Source organism: Rhineura floridana, chromosome 5 (genome assembly GCF_030035675.1).
Source record: "Rhineura floridana isolate rRhiFlo1 chromosome 5, rRhiFlo1.hap2, whole genome shotgun sequence".
NCBI classification, from domain to species: domain Eukaryota; kingdom Metazoa; phylum Chordata; class Lepidosauria; order Squamata; family Rhineuridae; genus Rhineura; species Rhineura floridana.
In genome coordinates this window covers 95,821,926-95,849,492 of record NC_084484.1, presented here as the reverse complement: position 1 = coordinate 95,849,492, position 27,567 = coordinate 95,821,926, and the positions used below count along the sequence as shown (strand labels likewise).

At 45.8% G+C, this 27,567-nt stretch overlaps 1 protein-coding gene and 1 long non-coding RNA gene across 9 annotated transcripts in view; one reads left to right on the top strand and one right to left on the bottom strand.

Annotated features, from left to right (window-relative positions):
- LOC133385146 (uncharacterized) overlaps window positions 1-27,567 on the bottom strand; it is a 143,996-nt gene that overhangs the window by 43,769 nt on the left and 72,660 nt on the right. The window lies entirely within an intron of this gene.
- Window positions 9,798-27,567, top strand: part of LOC133385145 (nidogen-2-like) — a 43,511-nt gene continuing 25,741 nt past the window's right edge. For 2 of the 5 annotated variants that reach the window (XM_061627570.1, XM_061627574.1), the window contains exons 1-5: window positions 9,798-10,358; window positions 13,584-13,835; window positions 20,586-20,698; window positions 22,248-22,467; window positions 25,045-25,182. In XM_061627570.1, the coding sequence (XP_061483554.1) occupies window positions 13,706-13,835; window positions 20,586-20,698; window positions 22,248-22,467; window positions 25,045-25,182 (601 nt within the window). In that variant the 5' untranslated portion in view covers window positions 9,798-10,358; window positions 13,584-13,705. The remainder of the gene's footprint in view (window positions 10,359-13,583; window positions 13,836-20,585; window positions 20,699-22,247; window positions 22,468-25,044; window positions 25,183-27,567) is intronic. The other 3 variants (XM_061627573.1, XM_061627572.1, XM_061627571.1) reach the window with 3 other exon arrangements.

Genomic DNA, 27,567 nt, shown 5'->3' with positions numbered 1-27,567 from the left:
TCCGAATAAAGCAAGCCCGACTCAAGAGAGAGCCGCTTCTGAAGGGGCAAGCACGCTGAGCAGCCACAGCTCTGCAGCACCAGGCACGAGTGTACCTGAGGTCACTGGCTTCCCTTCTGCGTCCTTCTCTACAACACCAAGAGCTTTGCAGACTGAGGGCTCTGCGACCTCTCTCTTCACTACTAGTGCTCCCAGGACAGGGAGTTCAGTTGGCCCCAGGACCTTTGGCAGAACCTCTGTCAGGGAATCCTCCATGGGAACAGGCAACACTGCTACTGAGCCAATTTCTTCTGTACCATCTGGAAGCAGGGCGTCCTCTCGTGCTGAAGTCCTTAGTCACCTGACGACCAAGCAGCAGATATCTTCAGGAAAATCTCCAGGGATCTCAGCCACGAGACCGTTCCCCACCACGCAAGACGCTGCTGACACCAGCGCAACATCACTGGTCCCTACAGAGGGCCCTTCTAGCTCTCCACCCGCGGGCCGAGACTCCAGTATCTCTGTAATTGCGTCATCCGACACATCTCCCGAGATTGGGCAGACCTCTGCTACCGGCATGGGGGCCAGCTCCACAAAATCCAGCACAGCCTCCACAACTCAGGTCGCCTCTCCGCTAGCACCAACGGGGACAGTTTGGAGCAGCATTCCGAATGCAGCCAGCCGGACCCAAGAGAGAGCCTCCTCCGAAAGGGCAAGCACTGTGGGCGGCTATAGCTCTGCAGCACCAGGCACGAGCATTGCTGAGGCCACCGGCTCTCCTGCTGCATTCTTCTCCACAACCCGAGGGGCTCCGCAGACTGAGGGCTCTGCAACCTCTCCCCACAGGACAAGCACTCCCAGGACAGAAAGGCCAGCTGGCCCCAGGACCTTTGGCAGAACATCTGTCAGGAAACCCACCATGGAAGCAGATGACAGGGAGGGGTTTTCTTCCTCAGCAGCGCCTTCTTCCTCTATACAGCCTGTGAGCAGGGCATCCACTGCCTCCGAGCTCCTTAGTTACCTGACAAGCACAGAGCAGATGTCTTCAGGAACATCTCTACGGATCTCAGCAACCAATCTGTTCCCTGCCACAGCCCGCCCTGTTGGCACCAGCACACCATCACTGGTCCCCACAGAGGGCCCGTCTACCTCTCCGACCGTGAACCTAGAGACCAATGCCTCTGTAATGGCATCGTCCGGCCCATTTCCCGAGAGTGGGCAGACCTCCGATACCGGCATGGGGGCCACCTCCATGGACTCCAGCAAAGCCTCCACACCTCATGTCACCTCTCCACCAGCACCAACGGGGACACCTTCTGCACCAGTTTGGAGCAGCCCTCCGAATGAAGCCAGCGTGACCCAAGGGAGAGTCTTCTCCGAAGGGCCAAGCACCCTGGGCGGCCATAGCTCTGCAGCACCAGGCACAAGCGTTGCTAAGACAACTGGCTCCCCTGCTGCATCCATTTCCAAAACCCTAAGGCCTCCGCAGACCGAGGCCTCTGTAACCTCTCCCCACAGTACTAGTGCTCCAAGAACAGAAAGTCCAGATGACCAGAGCACCTTTGCCAGAACGTCTGTCAGGGAATCCACCATGGGAATAGGCAAGACAGAGGGATTTTCTGCTGCTGCTGAGCCTTCTTCCTCTGTACAGCCTGGGAGCAGGGCGTCTGATCGCCCCAAAGTCCTTAGTCACCTGACGACCACGGAGCAGATGTCTTCAGGAACATCTCCGGGAATCTCAGTGACGAGTCCGTTCCCTGCCACGGCACGCTCTTCTGGCACCAGCGCAACATCACTGGTACCCACAGAGGGCCCGTCTACCTCTCCGCCTACCAGCCCAAAGTCCAGTCCTTCTGCAATGGTGTCATCCGGCACATATCCCGAGAGTGGGCAGACCTCCGCTACCGGCATGGGGGCCAGCTCCTCAGAACCCAACACAGCCTCCACACCTCATGTCACCTCTCCGCTAGGGCCAACTGCATCAGTCTGGAGCAGCACTCCGAATAAAGCAAGCCCGACTCAAGAGAGAGCCGCTTCTGAAGGGGCAAGCACGCTGAGCAGCCACAGCTCTGCAGCACCAGGCACGAGTGTACCTGAGGTCACTGGCTTCCCTTCTGCGTCCTTCTCTACAACACCAAGAGCTTTGCAGACTGAGGGCTCTGCGACCTCTCTCTTCACTACTAGTGCTCCCAGGACAGGGAGTTCAGTTGGCCCCAGGACCTTTGGCAGAACCTCTGTCAGGGAATCCTCCATGGGAACAGGCAACACTGCTACTGAGCCAATTTCTTCTGTACCATCTGGAAGCAGGGCGTCCTCTCGTGCTGAAGTCCTTAGTCACCTGACGACCAAGCAGCAGATATCTTCAGGAAAATCTCCAGGGATCTCAGCCACGAGACCGTTCCCCACCACGCAAGACGCTGCTGACACCAGCGCAACATCACTGGTCCCTACAGAGGGCCCTTCTAGCTCTCCACCCGCGGGCCGAGACTCCAGTATCTCTGTAATTGCGTCATCCGACACATCTCCCGAGATTGGGCAGACCTCTGCTACCGGCATGGGGGCCAGCTCCACAAAATCCAGCACAGCCTCCACAACTCAGGTCGCCTCTCCGCTAGCACCAACGGGGACAGTTTGGAGCAGCATTCCGAATGCAGCCAGCCGGACCCAAGAGAGAGCCTCCTCCGAAAGGGCAAGCACTGTGGGCGGCTATAGCTCTGCAGCACCAGGCACGAGCATTGCTGAGGCCACCGGCTCTCCTGCTGCATTCTTCTCCACAACCCGAGGGGCTCCGCAGACTGAGGGCTCTGCAACCTCTCCCCACAGGACAAGCACTCCCAGGACAGAAAGGCCAGCTGGCCCCAGGACCTTTGGCAGAACATCTGTCAGGAAACCCACCATGGAAGCAGATGACAGGGAGGGGTTTTCTTCCTCAGCAGCGCCTTCTTCCTCTATACAGCCTGTGAGCAGGGCATCCACTGCCTCCGAGCTCCTTAGTTACCTGACAAGCACAGAGCAGATGTCTTCAGGAACATCTCTACGGATCTCAGCAACCAATCTGTTCCCTGCCACAGCCCGCCCTGTTGGCACCAGCACACCATCACTGGTCCCCACAGAGGGCCCGTCTACCTCTCCGACCGTGAACCTAGAGACCAATGCCTCTGTAATGGCATCGTCCGGCCCATTTCCCGAGAGTGGGCAGACCTCCGATACCGGCATGGGGGCCACCTCCATGGACTCCAGCAAAGCCTCCACACCTCATGTCACCTCTCCACCAGCACCAACGGGGACACCTTCTGCACCAGTTTGGAGCAGCCCTCCGAATGAAGCCAGCGTGACCCAAGGGAGAGTCTTCTCCGAAGGGCCAAGCACCCTGGGCGGCCATAGCTCTGCAGCACCAGGCACAAGCGTTGCTAAGACAACTGGCTCCCCTGCTGCATCCGTTTCCAAAACCCTAAGGCCTCCGCAGACCGAGGGCTCTGTAACCTCTCCCCACAGTACTAGTGCTCCAAGAACAGAAAGTCCAGATGACCAGAGCACCTTTGCCAGAACGTCTGTCAGGGAATCCACCATGGGAATAGGCAAGACGGAGGGATTTTCTGCTGCTGCTGAGCCTTCTTCCTCTGTACAGCCTGGGAGCAGGGCGTCTGCTCGCCCCAAAGTCCTTAGTCACCTGACGACCACGGAGCAGATGTCTTCAGGAACATCTCCGGGAATCTCAGTGACGAGTCCGTTCCCTGCCACGGCACGCTCTTCTGGCACCAGCGCGACATCACTGGTCCCCACAGAGGGCCTGTCTACCTCTCCGCCCGCCAGCCCAAAGTCCAGTGCTTCTGTAATGGTGTCATCCGGCACATCTCCCGAGAGTGGGCAGACCTCTGCTACCGGCATGGGGGCCAGCTCCTCAGAACCCAACACAACCTCCACACCTCATGTCACCTCTCCGCTAGGGCCAACGGGGACCCTTTCTGCATCAGTCTGGAGCAGCACTCCGAATAAAGCAAGCCCGACCCAAGAGAGAGCCGCTTCTGAAGGGGCAAGCACGCTGAGCAGCCACAGCTTTGCAGCACCAGGCACGAGCATTCCTGAGGTCACTGGCTTCCCTTCTGCGTCCTTCTCTACAACACCAAGAGCTTCGCAGACTGAGGGCTCTGCGACCTCTCCCTTCACTACTAGTGCTCCCAGGACAGTTGGCCCCAGGATCTTTGTCAGAACCTCTGTCAGGGAATCCACCATGGGAACAGGCAACACTGCTACTGAGCCAATTTCTTCTGTACCATCTGGAAGCAGGGCGTCTGCTCGCCCCGAAGTCGTTAGTCACCTGACAACCAAGCAGCAGATATCTTCAGGAGAATCTCCAGGGATCTCAGCCACGAGACCGTTCCCCACCACGCAAGACGCTGCTGACACCAGCGCAGCATCACTGGTCCCTACAGAGGGCCCTTCTAGCTCTCCACCCGTGGGCCGAGACTCCAGTATCTCTGTAATTGCGTCATCCGGCACATCTCCCGAGATCGGGCAGACCTCTGCTACCGGCATGGGGGCCAGCTCCACAAAATCCAGCACAGCCTCCACAACTCAGGTCGCCTCTCCGCTAGCACCAACGGGGACAGTTTGGAGCAGCATTCCGAATGCAGCCAGCCAGACCCAAGAGAGAGCCTCCTCTGAAAGGGCAAGCACTGTGGGCGGCCATAGCTCTGCAGCACCAGGCACGAGCATTGCTGAGGCCATGCAAGACGCTGCTGACACCAGTGCAACATCACTGGTCCTCATGGAAAGTCCATCTACCTCTCCACCCGCAGGCCCAGGCTCCAGTGCCTCTGTAATGACACCTTCTGCATCGATTTGGAGCAGCACTCTGAATGCAGCTCATCCGACTCAAGAGAGAGCCTCCTCCATAGGGGCAGGCACCTTGGGCAGCCATAGCTCTGTTGCACAAGGCACGAGCGTTGCTGCGGCTATTGTCTCCCCTGCTGTGTCCTTCTCCCCAACCCCAAGGTCTCTGCAGACAGAGGGCTCTACAACCTCTCCCCACAGTACTAATTATCCCAGGACAGGAACATCTGCTTGGATCTTAGTTACCAATGAAATTTCGCTGGATACAGAATTCTCTAGTGTTCAAAGTACTGTTGGGTTTCTTTCTCCATTTCCAAACAGTGGAACTCATAAAAATATTATTAGTCCTTCGAGTATTCACAGTCAAACTACTGCTTCCAGATCTTTCGGAACTCGTCATACTGAACATCATCTGAAATCTTCAGTTAATATTGTTCATTCTTCCATTTCCAGCCCGGGAAGCTTTTTAACAAAAATTCCTCCTGAATGCTGTGAGTATAGTAAGCCTATACCATATGTAATATTTTTTGGAGATTTTTGTTTCATTATATGATTAATTCCTTTCTTTCCTTTTATAATTACTTTCTTGTTTTCCAATTGAAATTTTTATCCTTGCCCAGTTCTTTGGATTGTTTTGTGGAATTTTACTGTCTTTTATATTTTGTTCAAATATTGTGCCTTCTATCATATGTGCAGAAACCAATCTTAATTTTCTGAATTTGTTCTTTATGTGCTTCACATGGCACCATTCTCAGGGAAAGGGGAAGTTTTATTAGCCTTTTTGGAATGTCTATTTATTTTACTATTTTTGTGTAAATGTTTTTCTATATCGCCCTCTCACAAAACATCATGGCAGCATACAGCAACATAAAAACATTTAATAGCAATAAGTAATAATCATTGAAGTCACTGACTACTCAGAAAATCACATGCTGCATACAGAGTTCAAAAGATGCCTGAAAGTCAAAAGTGAGGATTCTTGCTGAATCGCTCCTGGAAGAGTGTTCCCCTGTATGGGATCAGGAACACTAAAGATCCGTCAGGCCTGTCTAACACAGAGCAATTAACAGCTCTCCTGCAAATGATCAATAAGGCTGGGATATAAGGGCTTATGGAGTCCTTAAGATATCCTGGACCCAAGTTGTTTAGGTCTTTGTTATCAACACAAGGGTCTTGAACCTGGCCCATTAGTATGTTGTTGTTGTTATGTGCCTTCAAGTCAATTTTGATTTATGGTGACCCTATGAATCAGCAACCTCATAGCACCTGTCATGAACCACCCTGTTCAGATCTTGTAAGTTCAGGTCTGTGGCTTCCTTTACGGAATCAATGCATCTCTTTTTTTGGTCTTCCTCTTTTTCAACTCCCTAAGGGTAGCTAATTTATTTATTTATTTATTTATTTTATTACATTTCTAGACCGCCCTATAGCAATAAGCTCCCAGGGCGGTGAACAGCATAATAAAACAGATTAAAATACAAGCGGATGTAAATACAATACAGTACACAATAAAACATAATTAAAATTCCAAATTTAAATTCAATTTAAAAATTTTTTAAATTTTTAAAATGCCTGGGCAAAGAGGTAGGTCTTTACCTGGCGCCGAAAAGATAACAGAGAAGGCACCAGGCATATCTCGTCAGGGAGGGCGTTCCATAGTTCGGGGGCCACCACCGAGAAGGCCCTAGCTCTAGTTGTCGTTCTCCGTGCCTCCTTATGCGTTGGGACACGGAGAAGGGCCTTCGACATCGAGCGCAGTGACCGGGTAGGTACATAGCGGGAGAGGCGTTCCGCCAGGTATTGCGGTCCGATGCCGTTAAGGGCTTTATAGGTAAGAACCAACACTTTGAATCTGGCCCGGAAACATATTGGTAGCCAGTGCAGCTGGGCCAGAACAGGTGTTATATGATCAAATTTTTTAGTCCCAGTAAGGACTCTGGCCGCAGCATTCTGCACCAGCTGAAGTTTCCGAACCGTCTTCAGAGGTAACCCTACGTAGAGTGCATTACAGTAGTCCAATCTAGAGGTTACCAGAGCATGGATAACTGTGGCGAGGTTCTCCCTCTCCAGATAGGGTCGTAGTTGGGCTACCAGCCGAAGCTGGTAGAACGCATTCCGTGCCACCGAGGCTACTTGAGCCTCCAGTGACAGGAGCGGATCTAATAAGACCCCCAAACTACGGACCTGCTCCTTTAGGGGGAGTGTAACCCCATCTAGGGCAGGTCGGCCATCATCCATCTGGGCAGAGAGCCCCCCCACCAACAGCATCTCAGTCTTGTCAGGATTGAGTCTCAGTTTATTAGCTCTCATCCAGTCCATTATCGCAGCCAGGCAGCAGTTTAGTACAGCCTCACCTGAGGAAGATGAAAAGGAGAAGTAGAGCTGCGTATCATCAGCATATTGCTGGAAACGCACTCCAAATCTCCTAATGACCTCACCCAGCGGCTTCATATAGATATTAAAGAGCATGGGGGACAGAACTGAACCCTGTGGGACCCCATATTGGAGTATCCAGGGGTTCGAGTAATGCTCCCCAAGCATCAACTTCTGGAGACGATTCTCGAGGTAGGAGCACAGCCACTGCCAAGCAGTGCCTCCAACTCCTAAGTCCGCAAGACGTCCCAGAAGGATACCATGGTCGATGGTATCAAAAGCCGCTGAGAGATCAAGGAGAACCAACAGAGTTACACTCCCTCTGTCTTTCTCCCGACAGAGGTCATCATACAGGGCGACCAAGGCTGTTTCTGTACCAAACCCCAGCCGAAAGCCCGATTGACATGGATCCAGATAATCAGTTTCATCCAAGAGAGCCTGGAGCTGGCAAGCGACCACACGCTCTAAGACCTTGCCCAAGAACGGAACATTTGCTACCGGTCTATAGTCGTCCAAATTTTCAGGGTCCAAGGAGGGTTTCTTTAGGAGCAGTCTCACCACTGCCTGTTTCAGGCAGGGTGGTACCGCTCCCTCTCGTAGGGAGGCATTGATCACCTCCTTGGCCCATCCGGCTGTTCCGTTCCTGCTAGCTTTTATTAGCCACGAGGGGCAAGGATCCAGAGCAGAAGTGGTCGCCCGCACCTGTCCAAGCACCTTGTCCACATCCTCGAGCTGTACCAACTGAAACTCATCCAATAAAACAGGACAAGACTGTGCTCCGGACACCTCATTAGGCTCAACTGCTACAATATTGGAGTCAAGGTCCCAGCGGATGTTCGTGATCTTATCTTGGAAGTGTCTCGCAAACTCATTACAGCAGGCTATTGATGGTATTATTGCGTTCTGAGGCCCGGAGTGTAAAAGTCCCCGGACAACTTTATAAAGTTCCGCTGGGCGGTTAGAAGATGACTGAATGGAGGCAGCAAAGTACTGCTTCTTCGCTGCCCTCACTGCCTTCACATAGAGCTTGGTAGAGACCTTCACAAGTGCAAGACCACAGCCGTTGGGAGTTCGTCTCCATTTGCACTCAAGCCTTCTCCTTTCTTGCTTCATCACTCTTAGCTCCGGGGTGAACCACGGAGCCACTTGAGCTCTGCAGAGGAGAGTGCGCACTGGGGCGATCGTGTCAACTGCCCGGGTCATTTCCGTATTCCACAAATTGACCAGGGTTTCGACAGGAGCGTCAGTTTTATCAGCCGAAAAACTCCCCAGAGCCTTCTGAAAGCCTTCAGGATTCATTAGTCTCTGGGGATGGACCATCTTAATTGGTCCTCCACCCTTGCAGAGGGGAGAAAACATTGTGAGCCTACACCTCAATAGGCGATGATCTGACCATGACAGAGGAATAGATGTAAAATCCCTTACTCCCAGATCACCATCCCCTGTTCCAGTAGCAAAAATTAAGTCTAGAGTGTGTCCCGAAATATGCGTAGGGCCAGTAACAAATTGAGGCAGCCCCATGGCTGTCATGGAGGCCATGAAGTCATGAGCCGCCCCAGACAAAGTGGTCTCGGCATGAATGTTGAGATCCCCCAATACCAAAAATTTGGGGGATCGCAACACCAGACTCGAGACCACTTCCGTCAGCTCAGTTAGGGAGGCTGTTGGGCAGCAGGGTGGACGGTACACCAACAGTATTCCCAGTCTGTCTCGCTGGCCCAATGTAATATGAAGACACTCCAGACCATTAGCTACCTGGATAGGGTGCCTAACAAGAGGAATGGAACTTCTATAGACCACAGCGATTCCCCCTCCCCGACCCTCGGATCTACCCAGATGCTGAACCGAGTACTCAGGTGGGCACAGCTGGGAGAGACTGATGCCTCCCAGATCGCTCACCCAGGTCTCGGTAATAAACGCCAGATCGGCTGCCTCATCCACAATTAAATCATGGATGAGGGAAGCTTTATTATTTATCGATCTGGCATTAAGAAGCAGCAACTGGAGATCCGAGAGTTGGCTGATAGAACTACCAGCAATCCTGTGGATGTGGGGAGGACCGGAACACGGTACAGCCACCAATTGTCTGGGCCGAGTTCCCCTCAACTGGCATGTCCTCCTCACAACGCCATACCTCCCATTACCCGTCACTACGCTAACGGGGGCCCCCTCTGGTCCCCCCTCCCAATACCCTATCCTCCCACCCAGGCACATAGTAAAATAAAATAAAAATAAAATAAAAATACACACACACTCACAACATACAGTCATACCAGCATCCACTCATCCAATTCAGGTCTACACGACAACCACAGTCCCGTACTCCCTGCGCACCAACACAGCTCTCAAACCGTTCTTCTTCCCGGGCAAAGCACCGCCTGCAAAAGGTCCAGATGATAGTACAACGAAAGGCGAAGGACCACTAAGGCAAGCGCAAGCCACAAAGGTAGAGATGGAACCACACCAGCAGCAAAGAACGCCAGCCAGTCACGGGAATGATGGAGCGCAAGCGACAATAGGAATGAGCGCAGCAACAGCAGCAGCGATGAAGGGCACAGCTACGCCCCAATGGAAAACCAAAGCCGCCGCCCAGCAACACCCGGCCACAGTCCCCACAGCAGCAGGACGACCAAAGCCACACAAGCAGAAAACGAAGCCTGGCAACAAGGACAGCGTGGATACAGCAGCTGTGGCAATGAAGACAGCAATGACAGCGGGAAGCGACAAAGGCACAGCACGAGCGACGACAGCAGGAAGCGCCACAACAGCGGCAACAAAGAGCACAACGATGCAAGCGGCAGGAGACAGGGCAAAGGCATGCAACCACAAGCAGAGCCCACAAGCCGCGGCCGAAACCGCCGGCAGCAACAGGAAGCGCCGCGCCGCGGCTCGACACCAGCTGGGAAGGTAGGAGGCCTTGCTCAGCCCCGGCTTCAATTTTTACCCCTCCTACTTCGACGGCAGCAACAGGCAGCGCCGCGCCGCGGCCCGACACCAGCTGGGAAGGTAGGAGGCCTTGCTCAGCCCTGGCTTCAATTTTTACCCCTCCTACTTCGACGGCAGCAACAGGGAGCGCCGCGCCGCGGCCCGACACCAGCTGGGAAGGTAGGAGGCCTTGCTCAGCCCTGGCTTCAATTTTACCGCGGCGCCGCGGCCCGACACCAGCTGGGAAGGTAGGAGGCCTTGCTCAGCCCTGGCTTCGATTTTACCTCTCCTACTTCGAGCCCAGCCGTCCTCGGCATCCACAATTCTCGGGGGGGGGGGAAATGGGTGGCACCAAAATCTTTCACACATTCAGTTACTCTCCACACACTCCCAAATAAGCGTAGATGGTGTTCAAAAGATGTTAAAAGATATTAAAAAAAGGCAAGCGGCAGGAGCTCCAAACATAGGCTCCTCCACCTACGCCGCCATCTTTCCAGCAATTCAGATGTTTTAGTAGAGGTGTTGCATGCTTTCAGCTGTTTGCCCTTTCAGCAATATACAGGTAGCTCCTGCATTTTGCCCCAGTTGGAGCTTCCAGACCAGGCCCAAGAGCAGCCCTACACAGAGTGCATTGCAGCAATCGGGACCTGAAGTTACCAATGCATGGAGTACATTGGCCAAATTAGCACGATCCAGTTACAGCTATAGCTAGAGTACCAGACAAAGGAAGTAAAAGGCACTCCTAGCCACTGAGTTCACTTGGGCCTCTAAGGACAAAGATGTATCCAGGAGTACTTCCAAGCTATGTATCTACTTCTTTAGCCGGAGTGCAACCCCATCTAGAACAGCAATTGGCCTATATTTAGGGTTGCATCTTTTTTAAAAAAATAACTTAGAAAATACTCTTAAGTTGGAAGTTCCTCAAACATAAACAAAAGAGGACTGATTAGACTTGGTGCCACAGAATGCTGACTTACTGTTGCAGGGTGATGGAAAACCAGGTCCGATGAGGAATGGAATGTAATATTCTGAGTGTATTCCATACTGCAACATTTTTTGCAAGTCTAACTTTGCACTGTATTATTTTGTTATTTTATATTGTAACTGTAGTGGGAAAAATTGGATAGCTTCTGCCAATGATCATAACTATTGGGCTCCTACTGGGAGGAAGGACAGGATATAAATCTATTAAATAAATAAATAAATAAATAAATAACTGAAGAATAACAAAAGAAAGGCCGGGGAAGGAACTGGCAATCCCACCCCATATATACGGTCTGCCTAGTAAACGTCGCAAGACGTCACCCTAAGAGTCGGAAACGACTCGCACTATAAGTGCAGGGACACCTTTACCTTTTTTACCTTAAATAAATAACTACTCCTATCACCTTTGGCCAACCTTCCATGTTGCCATCCCTCAATCTTTATGTATGTTCTTGCCCATACAGCACATACACATTTAAATAACCACAAAGAGAGGACACAAGCACACATGCACACATAGAGGCACACACAACCACCGCTGGTCCACTGATCCATGCAGATCAATTGAGGAGTTGGTTTCTCTACCGTCCCTGCTCATCAGATGACTGATCTGATGAGTGGGGGGTAGGGTTTGCCTCTCCATCCATGCATTGGACTGGGCAGGTCTCTCCACCCACTCTAGCACCATGTCACTTACGATTTCTTTTTCCCTTTTAGCCATCACCAAAAATGGGCGTTTGCAGAGGCTAGAAAAAATAGTTTGGGAACTGGATTAAGCCCTCATGCTTGCAGTTTGCCACCCCAATATATGTATTGTGATATATTTCCCCAATATTATTTTTATATTCCTCGTTTTTTTCCCTACTGATTTTTGTCATTTCCAGGAGGCTTATTTTTCCATGCATAGCATATAAAATGCCTTATTCTCCCTCCTTCTAACATCTACCAAAGCACAACATTCTGGAATTCCTTACTATGCTATATACTGAGGGAATGGGATTTAAACAACTTTTTATTTTGAACATAGCAAATACAACCAACACGATACATGCAAGAAAATTAGGTCAAATGAGATATGTTGAGTAGCGTCAGCTATGCTTTGAAACAGATATTTTCAGGCAAAAGAGAGATTAAATTGAATTGATGTTGTGCACATGCAACTTCTGAAAAGACAGCCTTCACTGTATGACTGATGGGAGCTTCTTTTTGGCAACACTGACTTTATATGATCGCTGTTTTCCACTACTGGTTTGTCGGTACATTGCCAACAATAACACCTGGCAATATTTTGCAGTGATGTGGATACAAAGCACATGGAAGAAGTGGTGGGTTTTCAGAGTGATGAGCTGTTTCTCAGAGTAGTCCCATTTCATTCATGAGATTTTACACAAGGGGCCCTTGAAGCATCCTCCATTTGGTAGCCATAGTATGCAAAGCCATCGCTAAGGATATAGATTATAAATGTAGATGCAGCCACTTTTTAATGTGCTTTACAGAGAATAGCTTGCCAGTTCTTTCCTTTTAAAAAGCCAAAGGGCAGTGTGTCAATAAATGGCTTTGCCTCTTGCCTATATCCCATTCATGCATTCCAAAGAAGGCATGGGACCTGCTTTGGGGAAAGTTCCCCAACGGACTGGGCAGGGAGAGCATGTGGATGTGCAATCATTTTTTGGTTGGAAGACGCCTGTGTGTGAATTTGTTTTATGTGGGGAGATTGGTGCACGATGATCAACACACAATCTTGACAGAAAAAGACTTTGATCCAATGGCATGGATACCATGATGATTGGAAGTCTTTTATCTGCTGCAGGCTTCATCCACCTTCACAGTCATTGTAACGTACACATTGTTATCCTCTGCCTGTTCTGCCGTTGAGGACTTTCTTGGATCGTTCTTGGTCTGGTTCCTCTCCCTTGACCTTACCGCCATGGGTGACCTGCTGGGAGTACATGACTCCCGATGGCATCACTCACAGGGTTCATTGGAACACGCAAGCCCACTCACCACTGCAAGGTGACGATCCAGCGAAGGGGTGGTACTTAACCCCTAACCTTCCCACGCTGAGTGGGAAGTAGGCCTGTAACCAGGGGTGGGGGATGGGGGTGCCTCCCCCTAGAGCTGTGCTTTGCTCCCCCCCCCCGGATTTTTTTGGGAAATTTTCTTTTTTTAATTTGTGACATGACAGATAATGGCTACTTCCATTTAAAGAATGATAGCTTATTTTAAGAAAGGAACAATTTAATCTTATGAATGCATAAAGTGGGCTTGTGTATAATTCCTGAAAATATAGCTAATTTATTATTCACAGTCACAAAATGTTCTTCATCTGAATAATTGAGTGAAATGGAAATTCACCCACAGCGTGAACCCAGAAAAGTAACAGATTAGTTTTTCCATAATTATGTTGAACTTTTTGTGAATATATATTTCACGCAGGTGAACATCAAACAATTGCACCTTTGACATCAATTGTGTATTTTTGTTTTTAGCTACAGATCCTTTCTACATTCTACTTGACAAGGTCACCAGCCAAGTGATACAATTCCATTGGCATCCTCAGAGTGTAACGGACAGCCCTTATGCAGTGTCTCTAGTGGCAGATAACATAGTTATGAATAAAACAATCACAAATAACACCTGGATGGCATTTGCAAACCTTTATCCAGGTTATTGGTATACAGTATCTGTGGACGTGTGGAGTTGCAGTAAGAAGATCAGTTCCTCAGTGATGGTCCGGACAGGTATTATCTTAACAATCCATCTATATTTGCCTTCTCTTAATACAGTAATACAGGCATACCCCGCTTTAACGTTCGCAATGGGACCGGAGAGTATACTTTAAGTGAAAATCTACTTAAGTGAAGCAATTGTCTTCACTTGTACTGCATTCAATCACCACTAGATGGCAGCGGCATCATGCCAATAAAATGTACGTTATTGCAAAGCGCGCAAATGTTAAGCGGGGTATGGGGATGTATGGAGTATGTACGTTATAGTGAGGCAACGTTAAGTGAAGCAACGTTAAGCGGGGTATGCCTGTACAGTACATCAACTAATGAATCCTCCAGGAAGGAAGCTCCTTTAAAGAAGGCTTTTTAAAAGATGAAACTGACTACCTTTGCTTTGCTATGAATAAACTTTCAAGCCTATGCCTTTGCTTTCAGGTGAAATTGGCCAGCCTATGTCTTTGCTTTGCTATGGATAAACTTTCAAGTCTGTGCCTTTGCTTTAAAGTGAAACTGACTGGCCTGTGTCTTCCCTTTGCTATCAATAAATTGATAAGCCTGTACCTTTGCTTTGCTAAGCTGAAACTGACAAGCCTGTATGTTTGCTTTGCAGTAGAAGACATCTCTTGCTTTCTCCCAGGGCAGGGGAGGGAAAGATCCAATACAATTCAGAGGAGGAGAAGGAGGGGAGGGAGAAGGAGTGGGAGTGGGGAAGTGCCAGGTAGGCACTCTTTAAAGCCCCTGTTGAAGCTTCCCTCACCATCTATGAGCAAGTGTAGGAACCTATCCCTATTCTTTCCCAGCTATTCCTATCTCTAGTACCAAAGTTTCTTTAAAGACGTAATGACCAGGAACTCATCTACTTTGTTAACTGAGATATTATTGTAATGCATACCAAATAATATTCTGATACATCTTATTCAGCCTTTGCCTTCATCCAGTCAGTGTCCAAGGAGAAAACCCACAATATTAATAGGGAAGTAATCAGCTATTTGTGAACTTCCCTTTTCTGCCTCTTTGGTGCTGTAGGTGGGCTAGCTCATGTCATGGGGCAGGTCAGCCCAGAATCCTTCCCATTGCTGACCATTTTTGTCATGGGAATCCCTGAGATGTGGGAAGATCCCAATGTTGTGAATAGCTTTGTCTTGCAAAGTGACTGAGCCTGACAGGTGGCTCATGGTTTTGACAGATTAGGGTTCACACAACCCCCTTCACATCTTGAAAGCACATTTTCTTTCATTGCAGCTACTGCAAGGTAGCTCCCCACCACCAATGACGTGTGCACTGACCACATTGCCAGTTGGCCACATTTTTGGTGGCCATGTGAAGCAGCCCTATGCACATACAGATTTAGATGTGCAGGGTTCCTCCACATGAGATGGAATCATGATTGGCCCTGGATTTCCCTCTCGTGTGAAGGAGTCCTATGCATGTACATTGGTATTTTTAAAATGTATTATTACATTTATATCCCATCTTTCCTCCAGTGAGCTTAAGTAGTACTGATCTCCCAGGTCCTAGTCCAGCACTCTAATCACTACATAATACTGGCTTTTTCATTGGATCACTTCACATAGTTTCCAAATGTATAGCTGGCAGGGGGCAGGGTGGTGGCGGCTAGTGGTATACATCAGCAACAGGGAGGTGTGAATAGCTGCTGCATCCCTACAACTCCTTCACTCATGTTTTCAGTGTATGAGGGAGTTTGCATGTACCCTGCATGTGCACATGTGCTCTCTCTCTCTCTGATTCCTGGGAATTGTTAAAGAACATTAAGGCTCTTAGACCTAGATGAACATATCCAGCTTGCAGTTCATTGAAGATGCTAGGGTGTCTGGCTGTGAGCAGGAGGAATGGCTTGCCAAACAGCTCCCTGCTACATCATCACTGTTAGCTGGGCCTCATAGTGATGTCTCTCAGCACTGGTTTCACCCAATGAATGGGAGGAATGTCAAGGAAAATACTAGGGGTGAATAGGGTGATGCCCAGTTGCTCCCCCTTACTCCTGTCACCCTGAGTCAGGCATGTAAATGGGCAAGAACCCATGCACACTTCATTTCATCCAAGGTTCAGGACAATACTTCTTCCACCTTTTACACCCCAGCAATGCCAACTCATTGCATCCTAAACTAAAACAAGGAGTGGGGGACCAAGGGATATCCCAGGACTGGCCAGGCCTTGCAGTCATGCAGACCATTGTAGCCATCATTCTAACTCCAGCTTGAAGCTAAATCATGGCATGGATGATTATGGGTAGCCACACAAGAACTGGTGTACAGCTTCTCTGAGGCAAAACAGCTGCATTTGACAGTCTTAATGTTTGGAAATACATGGGACATTTTGTTCTGAGCCTAGGAATCTGTTTTCAGTACCAGAAATAAACTGAGCTCAATGTCCTTTCATGCAAATGCTAGCTTTCTTCATTTCAGCAGACTAATTTAGGTGGAAGGGGACTTTGTTACTGCTATTGGACAGAACTATATAACAACATCATAAGAACTGTAGCTTTAAGAACTTGTGGTTCAACTTGCTTTTCCCTCCTTCCTCCCATTCCTTTCTCCTTGTGTGTCATTCCTTTTTAGGTTGTGAGCCTGAGGACAGGGAACTTTTTAGTAATGATTTGAGGAAACCATTCTGAGAGCCTTTTTGACTAAAGGGCAGCCATAAATGCCTTCAATTGTTGTTGTTGTTGTTATATGCCTTCAAGTCAATTACGACTTATGGCGACCCTATCAATCAGTGACCTCCAATAGCATCTGTCATGAACCACCCTGTTCAGATCTTGTAAATTCAGGTCTGTGGCTTCCTTTATGGAATCAATCTCTTGTTTGATCTTCCTCTTTTTCTGCTCCCTTCTGTTTTTCCCAGCATTCTTGTCTTTTCTAGTGAGTCATGTCTTCTCATTATGTGTCCAAACTATGATAACCTTAGTTTCATCACTTTAGCTTCTAGTGATAGTTCTGGTTTAATTTGTTCTAATACCCAATTATTTGTCTTTTTCGCAGTCCATGGTATGCTCAAAGCTCTCCTCCAACACCACATTTCAAATGAGTTGATTTTTCTCTTATCTGCTTTTTTCACTGTCCAACTTTCATATCCATACATAGAGATTGTGAACACCATGGTATGAATGATCCTGACTTGTGTTCAGTAATCTTTGCATCTGAGGACATTTTCTAGTTCTCTCATAGCTGCCCTCCGCAGTCCTAGCCTTTTTCTAACTTCTTGATTATTCTCTCCATTTTGGTTAATGACTGTGCCGAGGTATTGATAATCCTTGACAAGTTCAATGTCCTCATTTTCAACTTTAAAGTTACATAAATCTTCTGTTGTCATTACTTTAGTCTTCTTGACATTAAGCTGTAGTCCTGCTTTTGTGCTTTCCTCTTTAAGTTTCATCAGCATTCTTTTCAAATCATTACTGGTTTCTGCTAGTAGTATGGTATCATCTGCATATCTTAAATTATTGATATTTCTCCCTCCAATTTTCACACCTACTTTATCTCTGTCCAATCCCGCTTTCCGTATGATATGTTCTGCATATAGATTAAACAAATAGGATGATAAAATACACCCCTCTCTCACACCCTTTCCGATTGGGAACCCATCGGTTTCTCCATATTCTGTCCTTGCAGTAGCCTCTTGTCCAGAGTATAGGTTGCACATTAGGACAATCAGATGCTGTGGCACCCCCATTTCTTTTAGAGCATTCCATAGTTTTTCATGATCTACAGAATTAAAGGTTTTGCTGTAATCTATAAAGCACAAGGTGATTTCCTTCTGAAATTCCTTGGTCTGTTCCATTATCCAACGTATGTTTGCGATATGATCTCTGATGCCTCTTCCCTTTCTAAATCCAGCTTGGCCATCTGGCATTTCTTGCTCCATAAGAGCCTTTGTTGTAGAATCTTGAATGTTACTTTGCTTGCATGGGATATTAAGGCAATAGTTCGATAATTACTGCATTCCCTGGGATCCCTTTTCTTTGGAATTGGGATGTATATTGAATGCTTCCAGTCTGTGGGCCATTGTTTTCTTTTCCATATTTGTTGACAGATTTTTGTCAAAATTTTGACAGTTTCAGTCTCAGCAGCTTGTACCAACTCTATTGGTATGCCATCTGTTCCTGGTGATTTGTCTCTTCCAAGTATTTGAAGAGCAACTTTCACCTCACATTCCAAAATTCCTGATTCTTCATCATACGGTTCCTCCATGAATGAATCTGTCATCCCTGCATCTCTTTTATAGAGTTCTTCAGTGTATTGCTTCCATCTTCCTTTTATTTCATCTCAGTCAGTCAGTGTGTTCCCCTGTTGATTATTCAACATCCCTACTCTTGGTTTAAATTTCCGTTTAAGTTTTCTAATCTTTTGGAATAGGGCTCTTGTTCTTCCCTTTTTGTTGTCTTCTTCCCTTTCTATGCAATAACTATTGTAATAGTTCTCTTTGTCCCTACGTACTAGTCACTGTATTGTTGCACTTAGAGTTCTAACAGTGTTTCTGTCTCCTTTTGCTTTCCTTCTCTTTTAACCATTTTCATCGTTTCTTCAGTCACCCATTGGGGTCTTTCTCTCTTTTTAACTAGAAGTATTGTCTTTTTGCATTCTTCCCTGATTGTTCCCCCTCTAGGATGCACACCTTAATGTGGTGAGGGTGTTTGAGAGGGTTGAAGAAGCTGAGAACAATGCTGTCAGAAGTCTAGACAAAGAGGCTATACTTCTAGCAGGGTCACCCAAGGTGGAATGGTCAAAGTTGAGACACCAGACTAAGATGCATCCAAACTCAGAGGAAGGCAATGGTAACCCCCTTCTGAATACCACTTACTACAAAAATCCCATGAACAGAGTATCCAAAATGCAACACGAGATAAGACCCCCAGGTCAGAAGGCACTCACTGAGTTACTGGGGAAGAACAAAGGACAAGTACGAGTAGCATTGTGACTAATGACGCAGCCCAGAGGCTGATACGCACAGATGCAAAAGGAGAGTCCGGAGTTGTTCGATGCACACAATAGGAACATGGAATGTGAGAAGCATGAACCAGGGAATGTTAGAAATTGTCAAGCAAGAAATGGAACATATCAACATTACAATACTTGGTGTGAGTGAATTAAAATGGACGGGAATGGGACATTTTCAATCAGGCAACTACAAAATATTTTATGCAGGAAATGAGAAATTAAGAAGAAATAGTGAGAATAGTGAGAAGTGATGTAGCAAAAGCAATTAGGAGCTACAACGCAAGGTCTGAGTGAGTGATATCAATGAGATTAAATGGGAAACCTATTAACATAACCATCATCCAAGTCTACGCTCCAACAGCAAATGCAGAAGAAAAGGAATTAGAGAGATTTTACACAGAAGTACAGGAGGAAATTGATCACACACCAAAACAAGATGTGCTGATAATCATGGGGAACTGGAATGCAAAAGTAGGGAACAGAGAAGAACTAGGAATTGTGGGGAAATGGGGCTTAGGAGATAGAAATGAAGCAGGAGAAAGACTTATTGAATTCTGTGACGCCAATAATTTGTTTCTCGCAAATACATTTTTTGAGCAACTGAAAAGCTACTGTACACATGGATATCATCAAATGGTAAATATAGGAATCAAATTGATTATAAAATTGATAGCAGAAGGTGGAGAAGTTCCATACTTTCTGCAAAAACAAGACCAGGAGCAGACTGCGGTACAGATCATGAACTGGTCATATTGAAAATCAGAGTAAAGCTAAAGAAGAACAACAAAGCAACCATAATGCCGAAATACAGTTTAAATAACATCCCAGAAGAATATAAAGATCAAATAAAGAACAGATTTGAGGCTTTAAACTTAGTTGACAGAGAACCAGAAGAACTATGGACTGAAGTCAGAGACAAATGCCTTAGATAAAGAAATAAAATCAAACATTTAGAGTGAGAGCCCTTCCTGATCTATTCCACACCACCCACAGATGTATAAGTAGATGCCAATGAACCTTCTGCCCGTCTCTGCTCAAGAGTAGTCAAACTGATATGTCGTTCCATTGACTTTATAGAAGTCAGAGTCCATTGTTTCCAGTCTTCTGTTTCAGTGTTGTTTAGACTACAATCCTGTATCCACTTGCCTGGGATAAGCTCCATGAAGTCCATATTAGTTTACTTCTGAGTAAACAAGTATAGGATTGCACTGTGGAATTCAGCTATAGTTTCTTCTGAGTTTAAGATCATTTGTGGTACAGTCCTATATCCGGCTACTCAACAGTTCTATGGAATCTAAGCTAAGCTAACTCCTAGGTAAGTGATATGGGACTGCAACCTTAAGAAACCCCAGTCCTTTCTGGGCAGTTGTCTGGCTCTCTTGCCATAGGAAATCTCTTTAAAAACGTTTTCATCTGCTCCTCCTGTCTTTTTTATTCATATATTTTTGATTATAATTGGTCTTTTCTTGTATTTTAATACCTGTTGTCAGCAGCCTGGAACATTTTGGAGGAAAGGTGGGATATAAACGTTTTAAATAAATAAGTAAGTAGACAGACAGACAAATAAATAAACAAATCCTATGCATGTTTATCTGAATGTTAAGACCCATTATGTTCAATGGGATTTCTTCTCAAGTAAGTGTGCATTTTCAGCCTATATGAGAAGATTGTTTCTTTATGTTTCGCTTTGTCCTTAAGGATCTTGGAGCCTGCAAATAAGAGTTTATCTGAAACAAAACAAGTGCCATATACTATAAATATTCACCTATAGTATTTAACTAAAGGGTTTTCTTTTTCCTTATAGAAGCCACAGCCTATCATGGAAGAGCCAGAATTACAAATGAAAATTATACACTTCAGTACAGCAACAAATCAAGTACCAAGTTTCAGGAGTTTCAGAAGAATTTCACTGAAGAGGTATCTTCCACAGCATTTTAAAAATGAAAAGTAATTAGTTAAAACATTGAGCGTGACCCAAGTTAAGCATGTTTAAGTCCCACTGATTTCAATGAAACAGATTTAAGAGTGAGCTTAATTAGAAACCAATGGACTTAAAATCCTTAAATTTTCCTGGATCATGCCCATATTTTCTACACCGTCACTGACCTTCAGCAGAGTGACTTAAACCCACTTTCCATGGCACAGCTATAACTATCTGCTTCCTTGTGTTAAAGATTCACAAATTGGGTGCATTTGATCATATTCAGGTGTTTTCCTCCATGCCATTGTAATTGGATGGAAGTGAAAGGGGGCCTTGCTGGCCTTGTCCCCTCCATCCATGTGCAGAGTTGGGGTGAGCCTAAGCACATACATCAGTCTCCCATTTATATGTTACCTCCAGCAGGGCTGTCAGGGTGAGACCAGGAGACATAGCCCCACTTACCCCTCCACTGGATTACATTTCCCCATCGCTTTCCTGATCACAAAAAGTCTGCTTCTTTTTTTAAAGTGGATTTGTTGTGCTAGGGCAACAGAGTGGTCTAATCCATTGTAATTGCATAATCCTAGATTTCCCAGTGTTTGCTTGAATCTCTCCTGCAAAACACTGACAGTCTGGAGGTGCCCCTTGATAGCAACAGTGATGTTTTTGTTGATAGATGATAGCAATGTTGTAATATTAATTATATATGGTTCTCGATTTCAACTTTTGTATGTTTTTAAATCTGTTGTAAGTTACCTAGAGACCATTTGGTATTAGATGACTAACAAATGAAGCTGTTGTTGCTGCTGCTGCTGCTGCTGTTATTATTTTTTATAGTAGTAGTAGTAGTAGTAGTAGTAGTAGTAGTAGTAGTAGTAGTAGTAGTAGTAGTAGTAGTAGTAGTGATGCAATCCTATATAGGTATAATCAAAGTCCCAGGAAACTGGATGTAGGATTGCAGCCTGAGACAAGGAAGTCTCAGAAAAACAGGAAAGGATAGGAAACTTGGGCGGAGTCTAGTGGACTGTGTGAAGTATGGGAGAACCAAAATCAGCAACTCCTCAGATTCAAGGAAGTTGCACCAGGAAGTAAGCTGGGGTATCCAGCAGAATCCGGCAAGCATTTTAATAAGCCAAAGAAGCAAGATAAGACAGGAATACAGATTTTAGGCCTTGGGTGTGGAACCTGGCCCCCTCCAGATGTTGTTGATGTACAGCTCCCACTATCCCTCACCTTTGACCATGCTGGCTGGAACTGATAAGAGCCGAAGCCCAACAATGTCTAGAGGACCACATGTTCCCTTCGGTGATCCATTCTCTGGTATGAGGCAGGAAGGTGTGCTTTTATTATCTCTTCTCGGGTACAAACTTACCTAAGGCCAGCCCTGAATCCTAATTGTCTGTGTTCTTTGGCTGTTAAATGGGTCAGCAGGTTGAGATCCAATATATATAGAGATTATAAAACAAATTGTTCTGAATATTATATACAGCTGTCTTACGGAGAGTGAAACCAAAGAAAATAATATCAATCCTCCCACTTTTACAGATAACAAGCCATTTGCCGTTGAAATTCAGAGAATTATTAGAATCTGGGAAAATGCGTATAACTATCACTGAAATCAGAAACGGCAGTGTAATTGTGGCCTTCGTCATCAAGATGGTTCCATATAGAAATGTAACACACACTGAGGTTGAAGATGTTGTTATCAAGGCCTTAAACAAAAGCAAAAAACTGGATGTAGACCTCACTCAGACTTCCACAGAAGGTATGGTCTTTCTATTATATCATAGGAACCTAGGAAGCTGCCTTATACCAAGTGTGAATATTGGCTCATTTAGTTCAGGATTATCAACTCTGACTGACAATGGCTGTCAAGGGTTCAGACAGAAGTCTTTCTCAGCCCTGCCTGGAGATGCCAGGGATTAAACCTGCAACCGTCTGCATGCAAAACCCGTGCTGCCTGTACAACTTAGTCATGGCCTTTTAGTCCATTTATACTTAATTCAGCCAGTTCAGATGTACCAGAGCTGTGCTGCCTTTCCTGGTCTCCATAATTAAGCATGCTGAACCCTGCACAGATTCACAGAATGATGTCTTCTCCATCCACTTGTGCTTCCTACTGTAGGACAGGCAGGGTAGAATCAGACCAAAGCTTCAGCACAAGCCATCAGCAATGGAAACCCACCACAGTGGACAATATATGTTTATTTACATTCTGCCTTTTTAAAGCAAATTAAAATCCTGGGTGGCTAACAGTAGTGAAAAATACTAGTGAAAAATAGTAATCAAATCATTAAGATATCCCACAGTGTTTCCCATAAGCAACTGTTTAAAGGAGGGTTGGAGAACTTGTGACCAACTCCCATCAGCCTTGTGATGAATTTCTCATCATATAATGCACTTTTTATGTTATTTTCACTCATACATTCATTTTTATGCACACTTTCCCCTAACATATGCATTTTTGTAAAAATTGTTTGGTTGGCGAACTGCATTGCAAAATTCAGATAAGTGCAAATTTCAAAGGGTGGCCATGTTTAGATTCTCGTATCATTTTGAGAAGAGCTAATTTGATAGATTCAGCTTAAAATGCAAACTGAATTGAATTTCTCCCCCACCCTACATCTCCATCACTTTTAAACTTCCTGGTCTACTAGAAATTGTTGTCTGTCATTAGGCCAAGAGCACATGGATCCTTCAGTCATTAGCCTCTGTAATTTTATACCAAGCCTCTTTATTTTTGTGGCCTCTCATTTTCTCAGGGCAGTACCTCTAATGCTTCTCTTTCCCTCATGCTTCTTCCTTCTTCACTCAACATTCTGCCAGGTCTCTGCTTTTAAGTCCACTGCTTACTGTTTCCTCCAACTATTTCAGATACTCTCTCTTAGCTTTCTTGCTAATCAGTATTCCAACCTTCAGCCTCCCTACCTGCCTAATATTTCCAGCTATTTTGTTACTTCCTACAAAGTTGCTCCTATCTTTATGAACAACTCAACTTCCCTTTCTCATTGTCTCCTGTTTTCCTTAATTCCTTATTCTCTTAGCCATTTTTTTCTGAGCCCACGACCACATCAAACTGTCCTGCCAAGTTCCTGTTTCTCACTCCACCTCTTTTCCTGCCTCTCCATTAGCTACTCTGCTTCTTGATATATTGTGCATACCTCAGTTTCCTTGCCTATACACCCTCCCTCTAGTCTCTGGTGGTTGTGTGTGGTTTTCCAAAGGCAAAATTGCTTTCACTTTTCATGGAAGCTGCACTATGTTTCCAGGTTCTACAGCTGACACCTTTCCAGGGAGCAACTGGAAAATTAAGTCAGGATCATTCAGACCATGGTATTCCCAATCTATAAGTATGGATGTGAAAGCTGGACAGTGAAAAAAGCAGAGAAGAGAAAAATCAACTCATTTGAAATGTGGTGTTGGAGAAGAGCTTTGTGTACACCATGGACCGCGAAAAAGACAAATAACTGGGTGTTAGAACAAATTAAACCAGAACAATCACTAGAAGCTAAAATGATGAAACTAAGGTTATCATACTTTGGACACATAATGAGAAGACATGATTCACTAGAAAAGACAATAATGCTGGGAATAACAGAAGGCAGTAGAAAAAGAGGAAGGCCCAACAAGAGATTTTATTATTTATTTATTTATTTAATTACATTTCTAGACCGCCCTATAGCAGAAAGCTCTCAGGGCGGTGTACAACAAATAAAATCACAATTAAAATATGAGCAAGTGTGGAAAATATAACATGATAAAAATCCAAAATAGAATTGCCATGAGTTTATAAATTAAAATCCATATTAGGTTTAAAATTAAATTTAAAATGTTTAAAAAGCCTGGGCGAAAAGGTAGGTTTTTACCTGGTGCCGAAAAGATAACAAAGAAGGTGCCAGGCGTATCTCGTCTGGGAGGGCATTCCATAGTTCGGGGGCCACCACCGAGAAGGCCCTAGATCTAGTTGTTGATCTCCGGGCCTCTTAGATGGATTGATTCCGTACAGGAAGCCACAGACCCAAACTTACAAGATCTTAACAGAGTAGTTTATAACAGATGCTATTGGAGGTCTCTGATTCATAGGGTCGCCAAAAGTCAAAATCGACTTGAAGGCACATAACAACAACAAGCAGAACTTGAAAATGACAGGCAGTAGGAGGTGCATTTGAGGGCACATTGTGTGTGTGTGTGTAAATAAATTGCAGAATCATATTGTATGTTGATGAAAGTGTTTTCTCTCTAAAAATGACAACACGTATTCTGAAATATAAGCACATGTAATTGCTTTTATGTTGATCTTTGTGCATTAATTTTGTTGTTCTGTCATTTGATTTCATCACAGTAATTCCTGTCTGTCAGCCAGAACATAATGGCTGTTCTAAATATGCCTACTGTATCCCAAAAGACACAACTAATTCATGCCAATGTAAGCCAGGATTTTGGGATCAGAGTCCTCAGGTGCCAGGAAGACAATGCCAAGGTAAGAAAGAGGACTCCTCCAGGTGACATGTTTATTAATCATTCATCTTGATTTGCCTTCAGAAAGATTACACAGTGGTTAGACTATATCTGGTCTTTACTGAGCATTCATGCTGATTTGTTATACAATCAGTTATACAATAATGAACATTTGTCCTGATTTCATGCAGGGAGTTTACACATCTTCCCATTAATCATTTGTTCATCCCACACTTTTCAGTGAATTTCCCTGTTACCTTTTCAAACCTCAAAAAGTCTGGGTTTTTAAAAAAGTGGATTAATTGTGCTAGAGTGGCAGAGTACTTTCATCAATTTTAAATGTGCAACCTGAAGTCCTGGTATATGCTTGAATCCCTACTGCAAAATACTGCCAGACTACAGTCACCAGACTGTAAATGGCAAAGAGGGAGGAAAGTGATAGCTACTAGGCGAGCATGGAAAAGTTACTTTTTTGAACTACAACTCCCATCAGCCCAACCCAGTGGCCATGCTGGCTGGGGCTGATGGGAGTTGTAGTTCAAAAAAGTAACTTTTCCAAGCTCTGCTACTAGGGCTGTGCATGCCTCCACCCCAAATCTAACTTGGGAGCCTGATTTGGACTGGCCCTGACCTGGGATACTCCTGACCCAGCCTGGCCTGATCCAACATGACCCCCTGGATCTGGACTGCAATCCTGAAAAGGCAATATTTGAAATCAAATTGACTTCACTGGGAAACCAAAATGGCCATAATTTTTTTGCTTTTTTCACATAGGTGCATGACATTTGGATAGATGGTAGCCCCTCAAGAGGGGATTAACCCTGCCACATTTCAGACACGTAGCTCCGGGGGTTTTTGTGCTAGTCACCATTAAAGCTTGATTTTTTGATTTTTTTAAAAAAAGACTGTACTACACTGATGTATGTAATATTGTACTGTATGTGTGCTGCTTATGCGCTGACTTTGTACAATCTACACAAGACTTACTCATTCACATACACACACACAACAAAGTACTAATAAAGACAGACACAGAAAACAGCACACAGCTGTAAAGAAGGCAAACGTAATCTAAAAAATACTAGGGCCAAAACTGGGGAGGGAAAGGAAAAGAAAGTGAAACTGCCTAAGTAACTAAGACTGAGACATAGACAACCAACAATTTGTTTTCTTCTGGGTTTTGGTATAAGGTTGAGACTGGGATTGAAAGGAAAAGGATGGAAAACACAGTTATAAGGGTGGGCAGGGTACCATAAAGGAAACAGCACATAAGCTGAACAAATGCCACCAAACTCTACCAAACTCTTTTCACGAGTCAGAACTTACTAAAGAATGAAAGCAGTGTGAACGTGATGCATTTATTATTATTATTAATTATTATTAAATTTTATTTCTAAGTCGCCTATCTGGCCGAATTAACGGCCACTCTAGGCGACATACAGAAAATTAAAATATAACATATAAATACAAATATAACATCAGACTCTACTTAATCTAAACCCACCCACATCTTTACAGAATAAAACTAAATTACCCAAAAGTCCCGTAGGCCCGCCTAAACAGCCAGGTTTTCACTTCTCGGCAGAAACCTACCAGGGAGAGGGCATGGCGAAGGTCACATGGCAGAGAGTTCCAGAGGGTGGGGGCTACAATTGAAAATGCCCTCTCTCTGGTCCGCACCAGCCTAGCTGTTTTAACTGGCGGGACCGAGAGAAGGTCTTGTGAGGCTGATCTTGTCAGGCGGCATATTTGATGATGCTGGAGGCGCTCCTTTAGATAAACTGGACCGAAACCGTGTAGGGCTTTAAAGGTTAACACCAACACCTTGAATTGGGCCTGGTAAACAACTGGTAACCAGTGCAGATCTTCTAGCACTGGAGTGATATGATCGCGGCAGCGGCTGTTCTTAATCAACTGTGCCTCCGCATTCTGTACCAGCTGTAGTTTCCGGACAGTCCTCAAGGGTAACCCAACATAGAGTGCATTACAGTAGTCTAAGCGAGAGGAGACCAGGGCATGTACCACCCGTGGGAGCAGATAGACAGGAAGGTAGGGACGCAGCCTCTGTATTAGATGTAATTGATACCAAGCTGCCCGGCTCACTGCCAAAACCTGAGCCTCCATGGACAGCTGGGAGTCAAGAATGACCCCGAGGCTGCGAACCTGGTCCTTTAGGGGCAATCTTACCCCATTTAACACCAGGTCAATATCACCCAACCTCCTCTTGTCTCCCACAAGCAGTACCTCAGTCTTGTCGGGGTTCAGTTTCAGCCTATTACCTCCCATCCATTCACTTACGGACTTCAGGCACTTGGAAATGGTATCCACAGCCAACTCTGGTGAGGACTTAAATGAGAGATAGAGCTGAGTGTCATCCGCATATTGGTGACACTGCAACCCAAATCTC